This window comes from Leuciscus leuciscus, assembly GCF_965113295.1.
Source record: "Leuciscus leuciscus genome assembly, chromosome: 5".
NCBI classification, from domain to species: Eukaryota; Metazoa; Chordata; class Actinopteri; order Cypriniformes; family Leuciscidae; genus Leuciscus; species Leuciscus leuciscus.
Window position 1 is genome coordinate 43,604,488 of NC_138729.1, and position 20,516 is coordinate 43,625,003.

The 20,516-nt window shown below is 37.7% G+C and overlaps 1 protein-coding gene across 3 annotated transcripts in view; it reads left to right on the forward strand.

The window, feature by feature from the left end:
* Positions 1–20,516, forward strand: part of kremen1 (kringle containing transmembrane protein 1) — a 61,795-nt gene that overhangs the window by 18,813 nt on the left and 22,466 nt on the right. For all 3 annotated transcript variants that reach the window (XM_082170349.1, XM_082170350.1, XM_082170348.1), the window contains exon 2: positions 11,202–11,364. In XM_082170349.1, the coding sequence (XP_082026475.1) occupies positions 11,202–11,364 (163 nt within the window). The remainder of the gene's footprint in view (positions 1–11,201; positions 11,365–20,516) is intronic.

A 20,516-nucleotide genomic window follows, 5' to 3' on the forward strand; every position in this document is an offset into this window, starting at 1 on the left:
TTAAACGTATGCTTTACCCCATTGTAAATCACACTCTAAATGTTTTTAGGGCCATCTGGGTGTTGTAATGTTGTGCAGAGTAGGAGAATGTAGCCTGTGCTTCACTCTTAAAGGGGTCATATCATGAAAAATAAAAAAAATTCTTTGAACTTTTGAAATATATGATGTCAATATGTAAACATACTGTAAATTTAAGTAATTACTCTAATTACCAACCCAGGCACGGTGGAAAAAAGTCCCAGTGATAACACACATGCTTCTTGCAAGCTTCACCACACTTTCAAACTGAAATGTCCAGTTTTATTACGTTGGTTGTAGTTTACCACATCAGAAAAGTCATACATATGATGCAAATGTCAAAATGTATTAGTTTACAAATCATGCACTATGGTAAAAGTGTTTTTAGGTGTTTACTAGGTTCGTAACATAGTATTGTGCAAGGAACACAAAATAAATCTTTATTAAGTGATAATCTCCCAGTAATCATAATTTGTGTGAAAAGGAACAAAAGGTGTTGGTGTGCACTACCACTGGTGTTCATTTCAGCTGGAAACTGCATTGAATTGGATGTGTAGGTATGTTTTTTGGAGTTTTTCTAAAATGTAGAGCCACGTTTTTCTAATGAACCTGTGTTGTTAATTCATTCAATTTAATTGTATTATTTTATTTCCTTTAACTTAATTTAATTTTAAAATACAAAACTTCCCAGTGCAACCTATATTGGATCTGACAGCAAACCTGTTGGATCTGAGACTTTTCCTAACATGATATCCAATGCTAGCACATGTCTGTAGCGTTTACAGGTGTGTGATTATTAGCAGAGAGGACTGTGGCTGTGTCCGGAATCGCCCCCTATACCCTTAAATAGGACACCATTTTGTAGTGGTGTCCGAAACCTGAGTGGACGTTATCGAGTGCACTCATTCAAACCCACTATAGACCGCAATAATGAGCGTACATCCGATGTACACTCAACGGCTAGAGAATAGACACTGTGAGAGTCGCGTGCCAAATGAATTCCTGCATCTGACCAGAAGATGGCGCTAGCCGAATCATCCATCCATTTTGCAAACCGCTGGTCCAATGTGGGTACAGCGTAATATCACACAGGTATAAATTCCTTTTAATTGATTATTAAATTGTTTAATTAAGGTTTACATAGTTTCCATGACAGAGTTCAAGATACATATTTTCATCTTACTACTGGAGCTGCCAGTTTGCTAAGTTACAAATAGTTATTAAACAGCAAGCACAAACTATGCAACAAACTCCCTCGAGTGGACTATATTAGTGGAGAAATGTAGGGAATAGTGAATGAGGGTATAGCGAGTGATTTCGGACACAGTCTGAGAGTCTTAAATGAGTGAATGATTCAGTGATTCACTCATAAAGACGGTCACTTGTTTCATTCGTAAATGAATCTGTGTTTCTGAAATAATCAATTTTGTTGAACAAACTATTCTGTTTCAGTCAATTGCCACCACCTACTGGTGTAACAATGGAACTTGTATTAAAAAAGTTATTGATATGACCCTTCAAGGCTCGAAATGAAATCTAGATTCACTGCAGTAGAAAGTATAGTATTCAATCCTTCAAATTCAGTTTACCAGAAGTGATTATTCTAGCAGTTTCCTTTCTTTCCAGATTGCGTCCTTGAACTCCAGACGAATGGGGTTTTAATGGGTAGGTAGCGCTTAAAATAATCAAGGATCTGGAGGCGGATATCCGTTGAGAGGTCTTGATGTAAGAGAGAGGGTGCAAATGACACAAGCATGATGAGATCCTGTGGGAACAATGAGCTCTAGTGTCCTCTCAAATCCCACAACATGACGGCAGTCTACAGCTTAAAACCGCTCCCTTTCTTTCACCCCTGCCGTGAATGGATGGGGAGAACAAGAGGCAGAGACAGAACAGAAGATGATGCTGAAAAGGGAAGAATGCTGTGGGAAGAAGCTAATTCATGCATGTTTTCACTGCCACATTGTCTGTATCAGTGGTCTCTGTATGCTAGCTTTCGTAGGAGTTGTTTCACTCAAGCATGCTTTTATACAATAAGAATACACCCACATGCTGCCGCTCACTTTGCCGTTAGAGAGAGTGCACTATTGTGTTTATTATCACAGCTTTGAAAATCCTGTTCATGTTGATATATGCAGATACTGAGCAAGTATACAAGGGAATTCAACACCATGTCAGGACGTTTGGACCGCAACTATCTACAACCTTTGATAAAGCTGACAAGTTAGACTGCATATTTTAGCTCTCCAGTGTACATTAGTACAGTGTACATTAGTACGCGCTTACACAACCCACACATGTCTCAGGTTCCCGTTGTGTGTTTATATGCAGGTTCATCTGGCAGTTAGGGTTGCACTTCAAAGGCTGGCTTGAGCTGTTTTGGAAAGTGAACTTGAACCTAGCGTGGGCGCTATCTCTTTGTTTTGCTGTTAATTTTACGAGTCTTGGCTTTGTGACCCCCTCCATAACAAAAGGAAATGTAAATTAAACCGGCTGTTACCTCACAAGCTCGACTCAGTTTGTGGGTAAAATTGGGGCACTTGAGGAGAGAACAACGGCAATTTGACCATTGCTTTTTTTCTTCCACTATCTGGCTTTTTTATAGGCTCTTTGTTTGTTTAGTTCTGTTTCTTTCTCTTTTGTGTTACCTTGCCTTGTGCTTTATCAATTCAGATGTATCTGACTCAAACAAATCCACTTTCGAGCTTTTAGACCTAAAATCAACTATTCTTTCCTTATCACACCTTTTACAGAAGAATACCATGGCATTACTACGTTTTCGTAGCATGATAATACTGTGATATATTTTGACATAGGCCAACAGTACATTGACGTAACATGTTTTTGACCTTTCAAAAGTTTGGGATGGGTGGGATATTTTTTGCTAATCTAGGCTACATTTATTTGATCAAAAATACATTAAAAACAGTAATATTGTGAAATGTAAATTCTTGTGATGCAAAGCTGAATTTTCAGCATAATTACTCCAGTCTCCAGTGTCACATGATCTTTTAGAAAACATTATCATATGCTTATTTGGTGCCCAAGAGATATTTCTTAGTATAATCAATGCTGAAAACAGTTGTGCTGCTTAATATTTTTGTGTAAATTGTGCTAAAAAAGTTTAAAAAAAAAATCTAGCAACATTATAATTGTTTTTATTATCACTTTTGAGCAATGTTATGCATCCTTGCTGAATAAAAGTATTAATTTCTTAAAATAAAAATATTATTGGCCTTTGAACGATAGTGTAGTGTTCACGTATAATTTTGAAAAACATCAACATTAAATAAACATCTGGTCTTTTTGTTGTTGTTGCTATTTCAGTTATTTAAATAATTTGTAAATTAAAGGTACTCTCATTTGATTTGATTATTTTCAATTTTTAATTGGAACTTAATGGAATCAAACAAAAAAAGTTCATAACAAATAAATAATAAGCATGTTATCAGTACAAAAACAGCATCACATTATATAACACTTGAGTTAAAACTTGGTGCCAATTTACTTTGTATATGCCATGGTACATTATATGAAAAGGATAATCATTTATGACAATTGTATATACTGTATGAAATTACCATTGTATTATGTGATTTCATCACTGTCCCATGGTACAGCCACAATAATTTTTTTGTAAGAGACTTTTGCTCTCCTTTCATCTGCGTTATTCCCATTTGTTTACTTTCCTGTCAGGGTCGGTTTGAGGTGGTGTCAGTGGCGTGTGCTAAGTTAGTCTGCCTTTCCCACTCCTATTTATTTAACCTCTTGTGGTCCCACTTTCACGTCGCAGCTCATGAAGCTTTCTTTCCCCTTTCGGAATGTGAAGATGAAAGATGACAGCAAAGCCTTGTGGATTCTGTCACAGTTTTCATCCAGCTGGACTCTGTGAGGCCAGATGTAGCGTTGGAGGATTCCCACTGCAAGAGAGGATGTCTATGCATGAAATAACAATTTCACAGTGTCAGGCACTTGTGTGTGTTGGCCAGCCCTCCAGTTAAACCTCTGTGACTGCTCATTCAAGAACTTTATTATTCATCACCCAGAGCCAGCTCATATACATCCATTTTACTTATTCTTTCCTGAGAAACTCCTGTGGTGGTTGATGATGTTACATTAAAGGAACAGTTCCTTCAGAAATTAACATTTTGTCATTATTTACTCACCCTCATGTCATTCCAGACATTTATTTTCTGTGATAGAAACACTGTTTGCCATACAATTTGGTAAACATATATCATAAAAGTCCATATGATTTTGGCGCCTTGGAAAAGAGCGACTTGGACAGTTTCAGAGATTTGTGGTTTTGAACAAATTGAATGACTTTAGGGTGATTTATTTTTTGGTGAACTATCCTTTTAAACCAATAGCATGCATTTCCCATCTCTATTGAAGACTTTTAAAATGTATTCTCACCTTCCAGGTAACTTGCAACAAGTAGAATTACCTGTTGGCTGCCTTAAGGCGTTTCTCATTCTATTTATACCCTTCAAAGGCGGCTCATGGCAGCACACACTGCTTATTTTTCCCATTAAAGGAAACAAGATTGAATAATGTGCTCTGCATAAGTGAGTCTTGGAGAGGATAGAGAAGGTTCAGTCAGGTTAATATTGATGAGCTCCTCTGAGATGCTGTTATTCTGAACCTGTCTGATTTTACAGTATCTCCTTCTGAAGTTTGTTTTTCATTTTTTTTAATAGAAACTACTCAGTTAGGTTATACTTTTCTTAAACTGAGTTAAGAAGATATATTAGCTTCAGGTAAAAGTAGTTCACCAGTGGCTCTGGAATGGGTTTGCTTCAGAACTACAATCTTATACTGTTCAAAACATACTGTGGTCATCAAATAACCACGTTTATACTTGCAATTGAACCTATATTAAGTAGTCTGGATTAGGTCGCCTGATATAGATTTTTTTGATGGCCAATGCTGATGTCTGATATAAAGCCGATACAGGCCTATATGATATTGCACTATTTAATATAAGGATAGTAAATAACACATAGGCATACCATTTCTGTAATTAAATGTATATTTATTTGACAAATTTTACATTTATTTTACTAATATGTATCAGCAACAGTGGCTGGTGAGCAAAAAAGTTAATGTCAAGCCCTGTTTATATATATAATTTTAAAATGAACCATAAAAATTCAATGCATAATGAATAAAAACAAATGCATAAAATAAACAGATATATACTTTAGATATACTTCCTATTATAGTATCTTTCACAAATAAAGATGTTTAAATACATAATAATTAATAATATCTTAATATCTAAGACCAGGTAAAAAAAATAAAAAAATTAAATGTAAATATCAGCCATGGCAATATATTGGTCAACCACTAGTCTGGATGCATGCAGATACTCTTGTTAGCATGTGTCTAGTTTGGCAGATACATTTGTGCCAAAATTCTAAAAACCCATTTATTTTATCACAACTATGCATGATTACATGGTCAGTTGCACTTTATCATTTGCATTAAGCCTTGTTTTTTTTTTTTTCACAGTCCTGTCAGAACGCTCCTGTGACCCATTTTTAGGTCATGTCCCACCATTTGAGAAGCAATTTATTCGGCCACCTTGGTGGGGACATGTCAGCAGCGATGTGTCATGATCCATACATCTCTTGAAATCATGTCCTCTTAATGGGAACTGCTTTTGATAATACACAGGCTTCTGCAGTAAGACCTAAAGTGGTGTTGTAGTTGAAGTTTGTCCAATTGTTGTCTGATCGTTTTGAAAGCGCACCCCCTGAAGCAGTTAGACTTGGTGAGTGTTTCATATGATGTGGCGGATGAGCAGATGGTTTGGCACTGTCACTTTTATACATAATCATTTTCTCTGCTTGTCTCATAGGCCTGCCACGTTCTCAGCTGAGCCCGTGGCTGGCTAAAGCTAGTTGAAGTGGGAAATTTTTTAGACTCTGCCATTGTCTCCTCACTCCATTCAGTGTGACACAGAACGAGACCCAGAGGAAGCACAGTGTCTTGTTGAATTACATCACCTCCCTCCCAGTGCATTAGTCATCAAGACATATAGCCTACCTGCAAGATTCAGGGCCAGATTTACTAAACAGGGCAAATTAGCGTGAGAGCGCAATTCCAAAACAATGCCGTTGGTAGTGGAAAGTTCTGCGTGTGATATACTGACGACGCTCAAATTAAAGAACACAGTCAGATAATTTCCATAATAACCAGCGCAATCTACCAGTTAGCGTCTGGTTTAAAGCCACAATATGTAACTTTTTTGCTTTAAAAATAGCAAAAATCACTATATCTATGTTATATATTTTTTTTAGTTGTGTACTTACATTATCCCGACTGTTTCCAACAACTTTCAAACCAGGAGAAATTTGTAATTCGAGAAACGTCCCGTTTCTTTATTTCCGTTTTGTCGCCGTCAATGGCGTCATATCCTCGTTGTCCCTGGTTTCCGCTCGTACTACCATGGCAACCAGAGCTATGAACCAGAGCCCTCTGATAGTAACCAAAGCGACTGACGGTAGTTCGCAATGTCTATTTGCACGCTGTTGTTGTTTCGTTCAAACATTATGGACCATGGCAAGCAGACTTTGGATACAAAAGGAGAACTAAAACGAGAATCAATATCAGCGCGGTGTTTTCGAGATGCCTAGAGCTCCCATAGACAGTATATAAACGAGAGCTCCACGTCCGAGACTTCGACCGCTTCTACATGTACTTTATTAAACAGGTGAGCACATTTACATAAAACTAATCTATGTTATATAGCTCACATGATGAAATGTTAGAATATGATCTGTATGTTATTCTAATGTTGATCTAGCTTACTGCTAGTCTCATACAGACAAACTAACACATACATTTCAACACATTCAAATGCAGTTTAGTGTGATAGTGTAATGTTAGACCAAGTGAAACAACGCTGCGTTACCTCACAAGTTTAATTTGTCTAATAAACTGACCTGTGACTGTGAGTAGTAATTCTGCACTCGCGTGTAACGTTAGTTCGGTAGAATGAAATGTCCATATTCCTTATGTGGGACTCGCGTCGCGTGTGGAGCTGATAACAGTTAACGTTAGCTGTCTCTTAGCAATCCCGAACTGCTTCATATCACAGTCATGATAAAAGCATCGATGTATTCAGTCATCCATAAACATTATTAGATCCATAGATTAGATCGGTCGGCTTGACGTTGACGACAAGATCCATAATTCTTAGCAAATGTTGCGTCATCAAACTACGCCTTTGTTATTGTAAATAGGTTAGCGACCCCTAGTGGCGAAAAATTCCATACTGTACGTTTAAGACATGCTTTTTTTTGGGCGGTAAATAATGACGCAAACACCGGTAAATTGACGAGCGCAAACTTTAGTAAATCACCTTGCGTGATTCATTTAAATACTCTCCTCCCATGAATTTTTCACCTGAAAGGGAAACTCCTACAAATGCATATGCAATAAGGTCAGCCGCAAAAATAACTGTGTCCACGCCTTTTCAGCGCTAATTTTACACTGCGTGTCTTTTGTAAATCCTGACAGTTGTTTTTTAACGCCAAAAAATGGTTTGCGCTGGAGCAAGCTGTTAGTAAATCTGGCCCTTGGGGTTTTAATATGCAAATAACCACAGAAATATTTCCCAAATGATTCTGCATCGTAAGCCGGGTTCTCACTGTATTCTTAATTCTTAATGAACATTGCGATCAAATTTTACCTCTGACGAAATTCTGGCAGTGTCAGAAGTTTTGGGGCACAGTCCTGCAGTGTGACTTCTCCTACGACTAACTGTCAAATCAAAAACCAATAGGAGCGCGGAACCTGATGACGCAATTAGTGAGACAACAACAAAACCACCACTTGCTCCACACACACGTCTTTTTTTCCCAGCGTTCTTTTTTAAGAAAAACCATGATCATAATTAACGCTAGAGATTGTTTTTGTACACTAACTTCCATTTACATCCCACATAAATGGGGCTTAAAGTCATCGAATAATGATGTAAAACTCCCGGCGTGTGTCTGTTTTTAACGACTGAGATCTTACCGTGTGACATGACTTCTTTAATGACAGAGAAGTGACATTTTATTAAATTATTCCTCTGCTTTACTCCTGAATTTTATTGAGAATTGTGTCCCTGTTGAATCCTAGTGCCTTTGGTTGACACAAACACATCAAATTTAGTGTATTTTATTTCTGCCTTTGTTTAATTTTCTGATCACAGTGCTACAAAGTCTCTCTCTGTCCTTTACAAAGATGAGCGCATCTGCAAACTCAATATGGAAGCAATTAGCAATGAATCCTTGCGCATATAATAACAGGGCATGTAAGTCTTTGCAAATAATCCACTTCTGTCCGTTTTTTTTAAGACCCTCTTGTTTCTGGTTCTGTGGGGCGGTTCCTCCCTTCCTCCTGAACCGAGCTTCTTTTTCTGTTGATGAACTTGCATTTTATAGCTTTTTTTTTCCATTCCTTTCTTTCATGTGGCCAAGACTCTGTTTCCCATCAAGGCCTGTGATCCGACCACAACAAAGGCATCACATGGCGATACAGGGGGAAACTTGGTGACAGAGTGAGAAACGGTTGGAGGTTATATTATTACAACTAAAAGAAGTGTGAAAGCTCATCCTCAGGAAACTACAAGTGCAAATAGTCTAGTTTTTTCCAGAAATGGTGTTTCTTTGAATGCCGCTCGACAACCCACACTGGGTTTTGACTACCCATTCATCTCGATGATGAACCTTCTTATCTGGTTCTTCCCAGTCAACTCGCTGCTTCCCTACACTGCCGCAACTTAACGATGCCTGCCGACCACATCAAGTTAAGTTGCTGCTAATTGCTATCCTTCCCCCGGTCCTTCTTATTTCAGCCATCCTGTCTGGAAACCTTTTTTGCCGAGGTTAGCCACAGCAGCAAGATGTCTGCCGGCTCATAACCCAACACCAATGCGATATGCAGTAGTAGATGGTTATTTCCCATCGAAGGGGCAGCAAAGTTGCTCTTCGGGTGACTTTTGCCTTTTGTAGGTGAGCATTACGTAGTATAAATAGGAATAATGAGTCCTGTGCTGTGCGGAGAGTGGGTATGAAGGACGTCCATCCCATTAGTAATGCATGGTTTGGCTGGCAGTAACTTGGTTCAAGATTACAAAGGAAATCATGATTGCTCTGGGAGATCTGACTCTCCAATGCGCCGTAAACTCTCTGAGCTCCACGCGACAGCAGAAGCCATCGATCGACCCCTAACGGAATGGTCCAGTCACGCATTATTTATTGGCATGCTTTATGAATGTTAATCTGCTGCCTAAGTCTGTCACTGCAAGTGTTTTTGGATGAATTTTGCCATAAACTTTAACCGCAACCTTTATTATTATCAGCACCATTTTGAAGATTGATCTATCTATCTATCTATCTATCTATCTATCTATCTATCTATCTATCTATCTATCTATCTATCTATCTATCTATCTATCTATCTATCTATCTATCTATCTATCTATCTATCTATCTATCTAATCTAAAAGTAATGCATGTTTGGAACAACATGAGTAGGTTGAGTAAATAATTATTTTTTAAAACATGGTCATCGTAATTCCTAAGACTCAACAGTATTCCTATCCCAGCAGGGGTTGTTTCTGTGTCTTGCCACCTGCATGACTTTAATTAAAATCTACATGACACCCAAAAAGCAAAACCTGTGATTTCACATTTTAATGAGGCCTGATTTTCTTTCTTCTTGATTCCAGCGAGCATGACTTCCACAGCGCTGCCTGGACACTATCCAAGTGTTCTGCGGCTTTTACGGCTGTATTTTATGATTGGATACAACTGTTTCAGTTGTGCGAGCAACAGCGCAAATGTCCTATCACATATGTAGCTGCACCCTATGTCCGTTTGCTCAAATGTGCTTTTTTCAGAGCCAGCCACCGGAAAGCATTTGCCCTTTTTTGAGGCAAGCAAGCCTCACACAAATCAAAATGATTATCAGTGAGCGCTCATTTTAGGCTGTCCTGCCTGAGGTATGTTAATTGCATTTGATTAATGCCATTCAGGAAATTTGTTCAGGGAGGTTGTGTGGTTTTTTGATTTGGTGCACGATGCCCTACTCATCCCCTGAAGGAAGGGCTCCACCCACATCAGTGGGACATCCATGCTTGAAAATCAGAGGCTAATTATCCCCAAATCTTTACTGTGCTCCAATATGCTGGAAATGTCTGCAATACTTTACTCACTTATGAATATTCTTACATATGTACGTATTAAATGAGTGGGAAAAAATAACCATAGAATATCTAGGGACCAGAATTTGAGCACTTTTGACCCAGTAAACAACCACCCAGACAATTATTGCCACATAGCAATGGAAATTGCTTTGTTACTTATTATTATTAATATTCATTCATGGGACGCTGTTCTTGCACGTTTTCATTTTCTTGGCTTTTGTAGATCTTGGAGAGCGGATCAGAATGGAGATGTTATCAGATTATGAGGTAGCTCACATATGAAAGCCAGGGTTTAAATCCACGCTCTCGCCACATACCAGCTTCCTCATTCAAACCAGAACTCAGTCCAAATTAGATGCTTTGAAGTCTAGAGCTTAGAAATACCAACAGATACCCTTTGATGGAATAGTTACCCTCTTGTTTATTTTGACTGTGCAAAAGTCCTGTGTCTCTGTTGTTTTTGGTTGATGAAATAGCGGGGAGGTTTGGTCCATATGGTTGCGTTCCTGAATTTTTTGTTCCTTTTTACAGTTTAGCCTTTGCTAGAGGTTCACAGAAGGGTAAATAACAGAATTGTCATGCACGCTTATGGAATTAGTTTGCAGACAGGTCACACCGGATGAATACAATCATAAACCTGAATCATAATTGATTCATTTCTTCCGTTATAATTATTCACATCACCCCTTCCCTGCAGTGATATGACTCATCCTGGGACAGCAGACTTGCATGCTAACAGATGCAATAACAAATTACTATAACAGTTTGAGTATGACTCCCCATCTTCCTCACAATTTCTGGCAAAATACTAAATGTTTTGTTTCTAAAAAGTCATAATAATTTAATAGGGGATCTCCATCAAATAATGTATGAATATTTTTGTACTAGCTACCCACAATCTAGATAAAATGTGTTGTGTTTACATCTAATTTCTGTAGAACATTTGGATTAAAAGAATATTTCCTATTTTGTCTCTTAGAGTGTTATACAGCAAATGGAGAGGACTATAGAGGCCGACAGAACCAGACCAGCCTGCAAGGGGGGAGGCCGTGCCTTTTCTGGAACGAGACTTTCCAACATCCATACAACACCCTCAAATACCCCAATGGAGACGGAGGCCTTGGACCCCACAACTTCTGCAGGTCAGGCATGGTCGAAAGGAAAGCAAAATAATCAGGATGCTCTGTAGAATTTACAATATCTGTAGAGTTGCATTATGAATACAAATTTGCAGATGCTTACCTTTACAAGAAGTATTCATATGCTGTGGTATTTACATGTTACTCCAAAGTTCTTCAAAGAATATAATGGTTTACTGTGGTACAGTGCAATGTCCAAGAAACAGAATATAACCTTGTTACTTTCTGGTACTTTATTCTTAATGCACTGAGAATGCTTGTATGGGGAATAAGATTCTGTCTTATTAATTGTGGACTGTTCCTTTAAATAGAAGAATGCATTTTTAAGAGAAAATAACCAAGAAGGACATTGTGTGATTTTGGCAATGTGGTGTAGGAATGTTATTGACACATTCTTCAGTGTCAGAGTGTAAGTGTTGTCTCCTCACTCTAAAATATTCACACTTTATGTCCTCAGCATTTCATATGTTTTATTCATTGAAAGTCTCTCTGTCTATGACCATGAACCGTATTTATATCTATAAGCATCTTAAAAACAATTTAGTCCTTAAACCACAATACTAAATTATTCTAAATTTGTTTCATGTTGTTGGAAGGAAGCATTTGCGCTCATATTGTTGCTCAGAAAGTCACACTGCAGTGTTTGACTGTGGTCCATGAGTGTAGGTTTATTTTATTTTTTTCGTTCCATTATGTGGACTCAGCAGGGCTTGAAGAGTTTACATTTGCAAAGTCGCCTCAAATCCCTCTGTACAGAAAACAAACGCAGCAGGGCGACAGCATGGATGACCGATAGCCTCTTTCTCCCTTTAGCTTCACATTTGTTCTAGAGTCTAGATGCACATTGTGAACTCTAACCCACCATGCAAGAAACAAAACGTTACTGTCATAGGCCTGTAATAAACAAATTGGTAATAGATTACAATATGCTGAAGCATTTGGTTCAGGCACACGTGGAACACAATATTCCAACCTTAGTCTGTTTATAAAGTGTCAATTTGATAGAAATTCCCTTTTTTTCTGGCTGAATAGCCAAATCTGTTGGAGTTAGAGTTCTCGCAGTTTCCTCATCTGTTGTGTCATTCCTTGGACTGACGATAGTAACTGAAAACACAAGGAAGTAGATGAGAGATGGCTGTTTTAAATACTTAGAGATAGTTCACCCATAAATGAAAATCATGACATGGTCTACTCTTCTTAATTATTTGAATCCTGTTTAATTTTTAACCTAAACACAAAACAAGTTATTTAGGCCAATTATACAGTTGAATCCGGGAAGAACTTACACTGTAAAAAAAATTACATCCCCAAGTCAAAAATTTCTAGTGACTGATAACATCTACATTTTTCAATTAGTCTGACGTATTATTTCTCATTGAGCCAATGCTAACAGACTATTGCAACAAGAATTGCACTTGGGCCAATAAATTTTTTTTGATGTAACCAGTCACTAGAAAATTTTTACTTGGAGAGGTTAGAAATTTTTTACAGTGTAAATTTGTATTACATATCTATTGTATGACTTGGAAATTGAATATGGCTTATATAGGCAATTGTTATGGTACTTTGATTATTTGGAGTTAGACAAAACATTTAAAGGGAATGTTAATAAAAATGAAAAATCTGTCATCTGTCATCAGGCTGGTGACATTTCTCCAGCCTGGCCAAACTTGTTATGTTGGTCTGTTGTATAGCTGTTTTTTTTTTTTTTACGCTAGCTTAAAACAGCTACGCAAATGGCAAATAAGGCTGGTTTAAAGGGATAGTTCACTTTGAAATAAATTTTTGGTATGTTTTAGCTTACCTCAAGGGCATCCAAGATAGGTGTCTTTTTTTTTCCGCAGTAGTTTCAATTTTGATATTTTTAGGTCAAACCGTTCTTGTCTGTCAGTCATATAATGCAGGTCTATGGTCACTGTCTCAAAGAGCATGCACAGAGTCCAAATTAAAACAATTCCCCGTCGTCCAAATTAAACGTCGTCCACATTGATGGCCCAAGACACGAAACGAGCGGTTTGTGTGAGAAAACGAACAGTATTTATATCGTTTTTACCTCTTATACACAGCCATGTCGAAGTGATCTGATCTGACGTGTACGCAGACTGGTGCATAGATATATACACTAGATGTCGCCTTGTCTACGGCAGTTCATTGGAACAAATGTCTTTAATGCGACATCTAGTGTATATATCTATGCACCAGTCTGCGTACACGTCAGATCAGATCACTTCGACATGGCTGTGTATAAGAGGTAAAAACGATATAAATACTGTTCGTTTTCTCACACAAACCGCTCGTTTCGTGTCTTAGGCCATCAATGTGTACTTACGATGGGGAATTGTTTAATTTGGACGACGGGGAATTGTTTTAATTTGGACTCTTTGCTTGTGTTTTGAGATAATGACCATAGACCTGCATTATATGACTGACAGACACGAACGGTTTGACCTAAAAATATAAAAATTGAAACTACTGCGGAAAAAAAGACACCTACATCTTGGATGCCCTTGAGGTAAGCTAAAACATACCAAAAATTTATTTCAAAGTGAACTATCCCTTTAAACCAGCCTTATTTGCCATTTGCGTAGCTGTTTTAAGCTAGCGTAAAAAAAAAAAAAAACAGCTATACAACAGACCAACATAACAAGTTTGGCCAGGCTGGAGAAATGTCACCAGCCTGATGACAGATGACAGATTTTTCATTTTTATGAACATTCCCTTTAAAACAGCCTGCTTATTGCTATTTCAACCATGACGAGGGGTGCTGGGGTTACTCTGTATATGTGTGTGCGTGCAGGTCCAGCAGACTGTATGATATGGGAAGTGAAAGCCGGATTCTGAACGGCAGACAGAGATTAAGTGAAAAGGGGGAGATCACCGTCAGGAACACCAGTGTTGATTTTAGGCACACGGTTGCATGGTGTTATGTCTGCTGGCTGTATGTAGGAATGCCTTTGTGTCATAACAGACTTTAGGTTTTTGACTTCACAAGATCTTGCCGAACTGGCTACATCACGGGAGACTTTTAGAAGTAGCATCAGCATTTGATCTACAGTATCTATCTATCTATCTATCTATCTATCTATCTATCTATCTATCTATCTATCTATCTATCTATCTATCTATCTATCTATCTATCTATCTATCTATCTATCTATCTATCTATCTATCTATCTATCTATCTATCTATCTATCTATCTATCTATCTGTCTGTCTGTCTGTCTGTCTGTCTGTCTGTCTATATTTCTGTTTGTCTGTCTGTGTAGATTTTTTAAGTGTTAAAAAGAGTCAGGGAAAATGAGACAGGTGTATGTTTTTAAAGATATGACAACTGTTATTTGTGTAGTGAATGTTTTCATAGTTTCAATTACTTGTAAGAGAGGAATGCTTCTGGAAAGCTGCAAGTGTGTGTGTTTCTTTAATGATGTCATAAACTTTTTGCATCTCTTTGTTAGCTTATCTCCACGCCATTTGACTTGAAAGAAAGAACTGCAGTCTTGGTATGTTGAGAGAGCCAGAGAGAGAGAGAGAGAGAAATGGAGGTGCCAAGTCCTAATATCCCTCACATTTCATCTTTATTGTGTGCTGTAAAATAGCTATGAAAACATTTAGAGATGGGGCAGAGAGGAAACGTTCCATTAATTGTGAATAAAAGGAGCAATGAATGTTGGAGATTTAGACGGAAAGGTCTACAACTCGTCAGCTTCCTCTCAGACCTGTTCACCTGTTTATACACCTCCTTACAGAAAGAGCAATCATAAACGGCACTTAACTTTAATAGTACACAAATAGCATTGTTTAATCAGGGTTTTAAGGTAAATCCCATTCATAGAAAAAAAAAATGTGTATTTATACTATTTATTTTGCAGATGCTTATATTCTATCCATTTATGCACTTGTCAGCACCAAAACATACCACGCAGGTCTTCAGACTGCGACCAGAATGGTTGCAAATGCAATATAATATCAAAATGTGCTTCAATAATTTGAATCTATTCGGGAAAACTGTATCCATCTGTATGCTGTTTCATCACATATCACAGAGAAACGAAAACAGTGTGAATTGGATCGATTCAATAACAAATGACTGTTATGAACTGGTCGGTCAAAAAGATTTACAAAAATAGGTTCAAAGTCACCCGTGAATTAGCGCTTGGAATCAGACTCTCGCAGTGACTCATTCAGAAGCGTTACTGAGTTCACAACTGACTCCCTCAATGACCCATTCAAAATAATCATTGAAGACATGTATAATAAATACTAAACGTCCCTTCATTACAGCACGCAACTGTTGTTAAAAGTTGGGAAAGTGGGACTGTGTTTTACAATTGTGGGACAATTGTAATGCCCTGACTTTTTGGACATGTTCCATGGTATTCTTTAAAGTACCATGTAAATACTGTTTACATAAATATAGTAAATATACATTGTATAAATCAAAGTATTCAGTGCTGTCAATAATGATATTTTCTCTGTATTCAGTGTAAATCAATGGTATATCAATAGTATTACAGGCCGGTTATTTTTTGCTGCTTTGTATATTATTTCCCAGAGAAACTTTAATGTTTAATTTCCCATCCTCAATCTGTCAAGAGTTTAGCTTAAGCGAAAGTGCAAGCAATCGTTAAGCATTTGTGCCTTTTCTGTTTACACTGTTGTTTACTTGACTGTGAAATTGAATGGTTTGTTATCCACTTTCAGGTGTCAGTTCAGTGAGGCAGGCTTGAATTGTTGTGGTTGAATCCACACGTAATGCCGCAAGAGTGTCTATGTGTGATATACTGTAGATACAATAGATTCTGACAACCAAACAGTCTCTCAAAAGTGTTGGACGTTCATCTCAAATTATTACTGTTTGTTGAACAAGTCTTAACTCGGTCCCAATTTAAAGCTGCATAAAATAACTACGTTAGCTACATTAAAAAAGTACATGATTGTCTATTTGCCTGTTTTGTCATTTTTATTTGTTAGAAGTGTCAGCACTTGTACAGGCTCATACTTGAGTTTCATTCCTGCTGTAGCATATGTTTGCCATGTTGACCAAGCACAGCTCTGAGCATATTGGGCAAATTTCCCTTGCTCATATTTGCTTTGGATACTGGTTAGCTGCAGAGGACTAATAGTGTGGCTGAGGTTGGCGTAAGCTATTTTCAGCCTTTCCCTACTATAGATCTCACACGCTTTTGTTGTTAAAGAATCCCAGTTTTTTTGTCTGTTTTTTTTATGAATAGCCCTATGCCAGAATTTTAAAAGTTTATCATAAATTTTATGATTACATTGAATGGAAAGAGGTTATTAAAGAAAATCTTTTGAACGCAGGCCAGACAAGAACAGCTGGTTTTCTCTCAGTTCATATAGCCAGTAATGCTGAACTTTGTCTCAGGTGTTTCTAGTAAGAGTATGGAACTGTAAAATTTAAGGGATGGTTCACCCAAAAATTAAAATTCAATCATAATTTGTTCACTCTCACATCATTCCAAACCTGTATGACTTGCTTTCTTCTGTAGAACATAAAAGAAGATATTTTGAGAAATGTCTCAGTGTTTTTTTTGGTCCATACAATAGACGTCAGTGGTCACCAAACCTCTTTGGTTACCAATATTATTCAAAATAATAACTATCTGTTTGAGATGGTTGCCATAACTCATATGGCATAATTTGGTCTTAGAAGATTTTAATGAGAAAAGTTTTAGTTCATATTGATTGCAGACTTTGAATGCAGCTATCTTGGCAAATCTCAGCAAAGTTTGAGACATTGTTGAGATCTATTCTGAAACACTAGAGGAGAAACATGCTTTTCTAGGGAATTTTGCTCATGGTAAATATGTGAGAGATACAGTAGCAGGAGACTGTTTGCTCTCCATATCATTACTGTCCACAATAAACAATTTATTTGCTGCTGCCGATAGTCAAGTCAAGTCACCTTCATTTATATAGTGCTTTTTACAATACAGATTGTTTCAAAGCAGCTTATAATGGAACAAAATTTGTTTCTGCTGTACAGCAGATCTAGAAGAAAATAGGTTCATAGTCCATTTTAAGTAAGTTTAGTGATGGTTCAATACATACACATGACATGTTGTTGTGAGCCAGTTAGACATGCTGCTGCTGTATAATATAGCATACAGTACATGAATTACCCATAGCAGATATATATCGGCTGTGGCCTATAGAGAATGATGTGACTGCAAGCAAATTGAGTTGAGGAACTATCCATGCACCCTCTAGAGTTTCATGACAGAACTTTGTATTTACTTTACCAATTTTCAGAATGACAAATTGAGTTAAAAAACAAAAACAATTTCAGGATGTGTTACAATTTTTCCCTCTTTTGTGCTGTTCTAAAGAGCATATTGTGCTTCAATGGAAGCAAGAACATCTGACCATCTGTACAGAGACTTGATCAGTGTCACAAATTTGATTACAGACCTAGAAATAGTGCAGAATTTCTGCCTCATTTACATCATAATATTATATTGTTTATTTTAATTTATTTTTCCAGATTTTAGATTTCGAATCTCTGATTTTCACTGTAATCTTGGAATTTATTTTACTTTGTATACAGTATAAACATAGAAAATTGTGTATCTACATTAAATTACAATATGAAGAGTGATCACAAAAAGAGAACTCATTGGTAATGGTTGTTTCCTAGGGGCAGTTCTAAAGTTTATAAATCTCTAAAGGCAGGGGTAATTCCCCACCCCATTAACCAGCCCAGACAGATGATGATCCCATCGTTACGGTAACACATGAAAGGCCCTGAGATTCTATACTCATTTTCTGAAGGGACTTGACCCTGCAGGCTTAACCGGACACACACTTAGCATCATAAAGTACACTTTTGCACACACACATGCGCATATACACGTCCATGCATTTCGAGTCCTGAGGGCAAACAGGCCCGCGTTTGGTGATCAAAGCCACCTATTATATCTGGTATGGGACTTCACCCCAGCATTCTCTGTGGCTGTGCTTTTCTCTCACCCTTGAGGGAAGGAGGGGAGTGATTAGAGGTTAAACAGATAGATGAATTTAAGGATTAGTTTATGATACTTGCATGGTAATTTTGAGTCCTTTTCGAAACTTGAATACTGTAGTCCCCATTCAGCCAGTCAAATTTTGTACAGAATTTAAGTTAATTACTCATAATCTTCCCCTCCAGTGAACAGTTGCCAACACTTCTTTGAGTTACTGAGTTGAACTCAAGAACCAGAACAGTCAAATTCATGAACAAATCATTGAAAAGTTAAAGAACATTTTGATCACATTTTTGGAGATTGTTTCTTGGCACGTTCATGAGAAGGAGTACTGTTACCGTTGAACAATTACATTTTGAATTAAATTAAAGTTGTATCAGCCACTTTTATGAGACTTTTATGGTGCTTTTTGTCATTTTGTAGCTTGGCTGGCCCCAGTTCTCATTCACTTTCATTAAAGAGAGTGTACAAAGCTATTCTTCAAAATGTCACCTTTTGAGTTCCACAGAAGATCAAATTATTATGTGGGTTTGGAACAACATGATGGTGACTAAATGATGACAGAATTTTCAGTTTTGGGTGCACTATTCCTTTAAGCGCTCCCCATGTGACCCCAGAGGCAGACTGGATCAGATAAAGCCATATAGAAACCTGGCACAGTGTACGAGTATGTTTATGTGTGCCTGCCAACGGGAAAGATTCCTCTTATAATCTAATCTCCTCCATTGAACCTCAATTGCCCTCAAGTCTTCAGCTCCAAACAGGTGTCTTTCCTGAAGAAGAGAATACATTATTTAAAAAAAAAACTATGCAAAAATCCATTATACTTGACTGAGTCATAATGAAAATCCCATCAGGCTGGAGGGGTTTGTCGAACTTGATGGTCGAAATACATACACTGCTCCAAAGCCAGACTTTGGTTTGTTAGCAGGCCAGATCTCATTCTCCTCAACAGAAAAGAAAAAAAAAGCAGGGAAAAATGGGAGATGTTTAACTGACTCCAACCTGAGGTTAAGTTTCCCCCGGACACAAAAAAGAAAGCACATGAAAAGACGCTTCACTCAATACACTTTCCTGTTGTAAAGAGAAAAGAAGAGAAGCTGGAAAGTGTTTTTGATAGGGGAAGAAAAGACCGTGGCACGCCCTTTTGATTCCACCGCACAATGGCTGAAATCAGATAGCTGTCGCCTCGGGGTCGAGCTCGAGATGTTGCATTGTAGCTCCTTAAAGACAAGAAGAATAGCTTTTCTCGCAATTATCGTTATTTCTGACGGCGCAGGCACCCGTAGCGCACGTGAAGGGGGATTTAGCCGGGCTGTTTTATGATGAATGTTCGGTTAGAGAAGAAATCAACCAATCACTGCCTCGTCTAGCTGTGCGGTTGTAATCAATACTCTGTTTTGAAGGCTTTTTGGGGTTTGGGCATCAAGGTTTAAAGTACACACCGGAGAGCTTAAAGGGGTTTTGAAGCAGACAAAGCCGGAGAACTCCGCAGGTCACTGTCTGGAAAGGAACAAAGCCCTTCCCTGGGCCCTCGCGTAGACGCCGACCTGGAGGTGGACATGCTTGGATGGACAGGGCAGGGGGAGAGAAAGAGGCTCAATAAAGCACATAGGTTCCCGCTGTAGGGGGTGTTTCTGTCTGACTGACAACCCATGAAAAGGCTTTTCTCTTTAGTGACAGCTACGCTTGAACTAAATTACGTGCAGTAACTAACTAAAAGCAATGATGCTACCAAATTAACATTTTTCAGTATGGCGTGACAATTTCTCAGCTGTTTTCAAGTTACACTACCATTCATAAATTTGGAGTCAGTAGCAACGATGCATTTCATTGATCAAAATTGACAGTAAAGACTTACATTTTCATTACAAAACAATCTATTTCAAATAAATGCTGTTCTTTTGAACTTTCTATTCATCAAATAACCTTTATATTAAGCTAATATTAAGCAGTTTTCAACATTGATAAGAATTGTTTCCTGAGCACAAATCAGATTCACCAAATCAAATCAGAGTGACACTAAAGACTACAGTTTTAAAGAGTAATAGCTGCTGGAAATTTTTTAAATTGTATGAATATTTCACAATATTGCTGTGTTTTACTGTATTGTTCGTCAGATTAATGCAACCTTGGTGCAACTTTTGAACGTTACTGTAGCTCACTATTTTATGT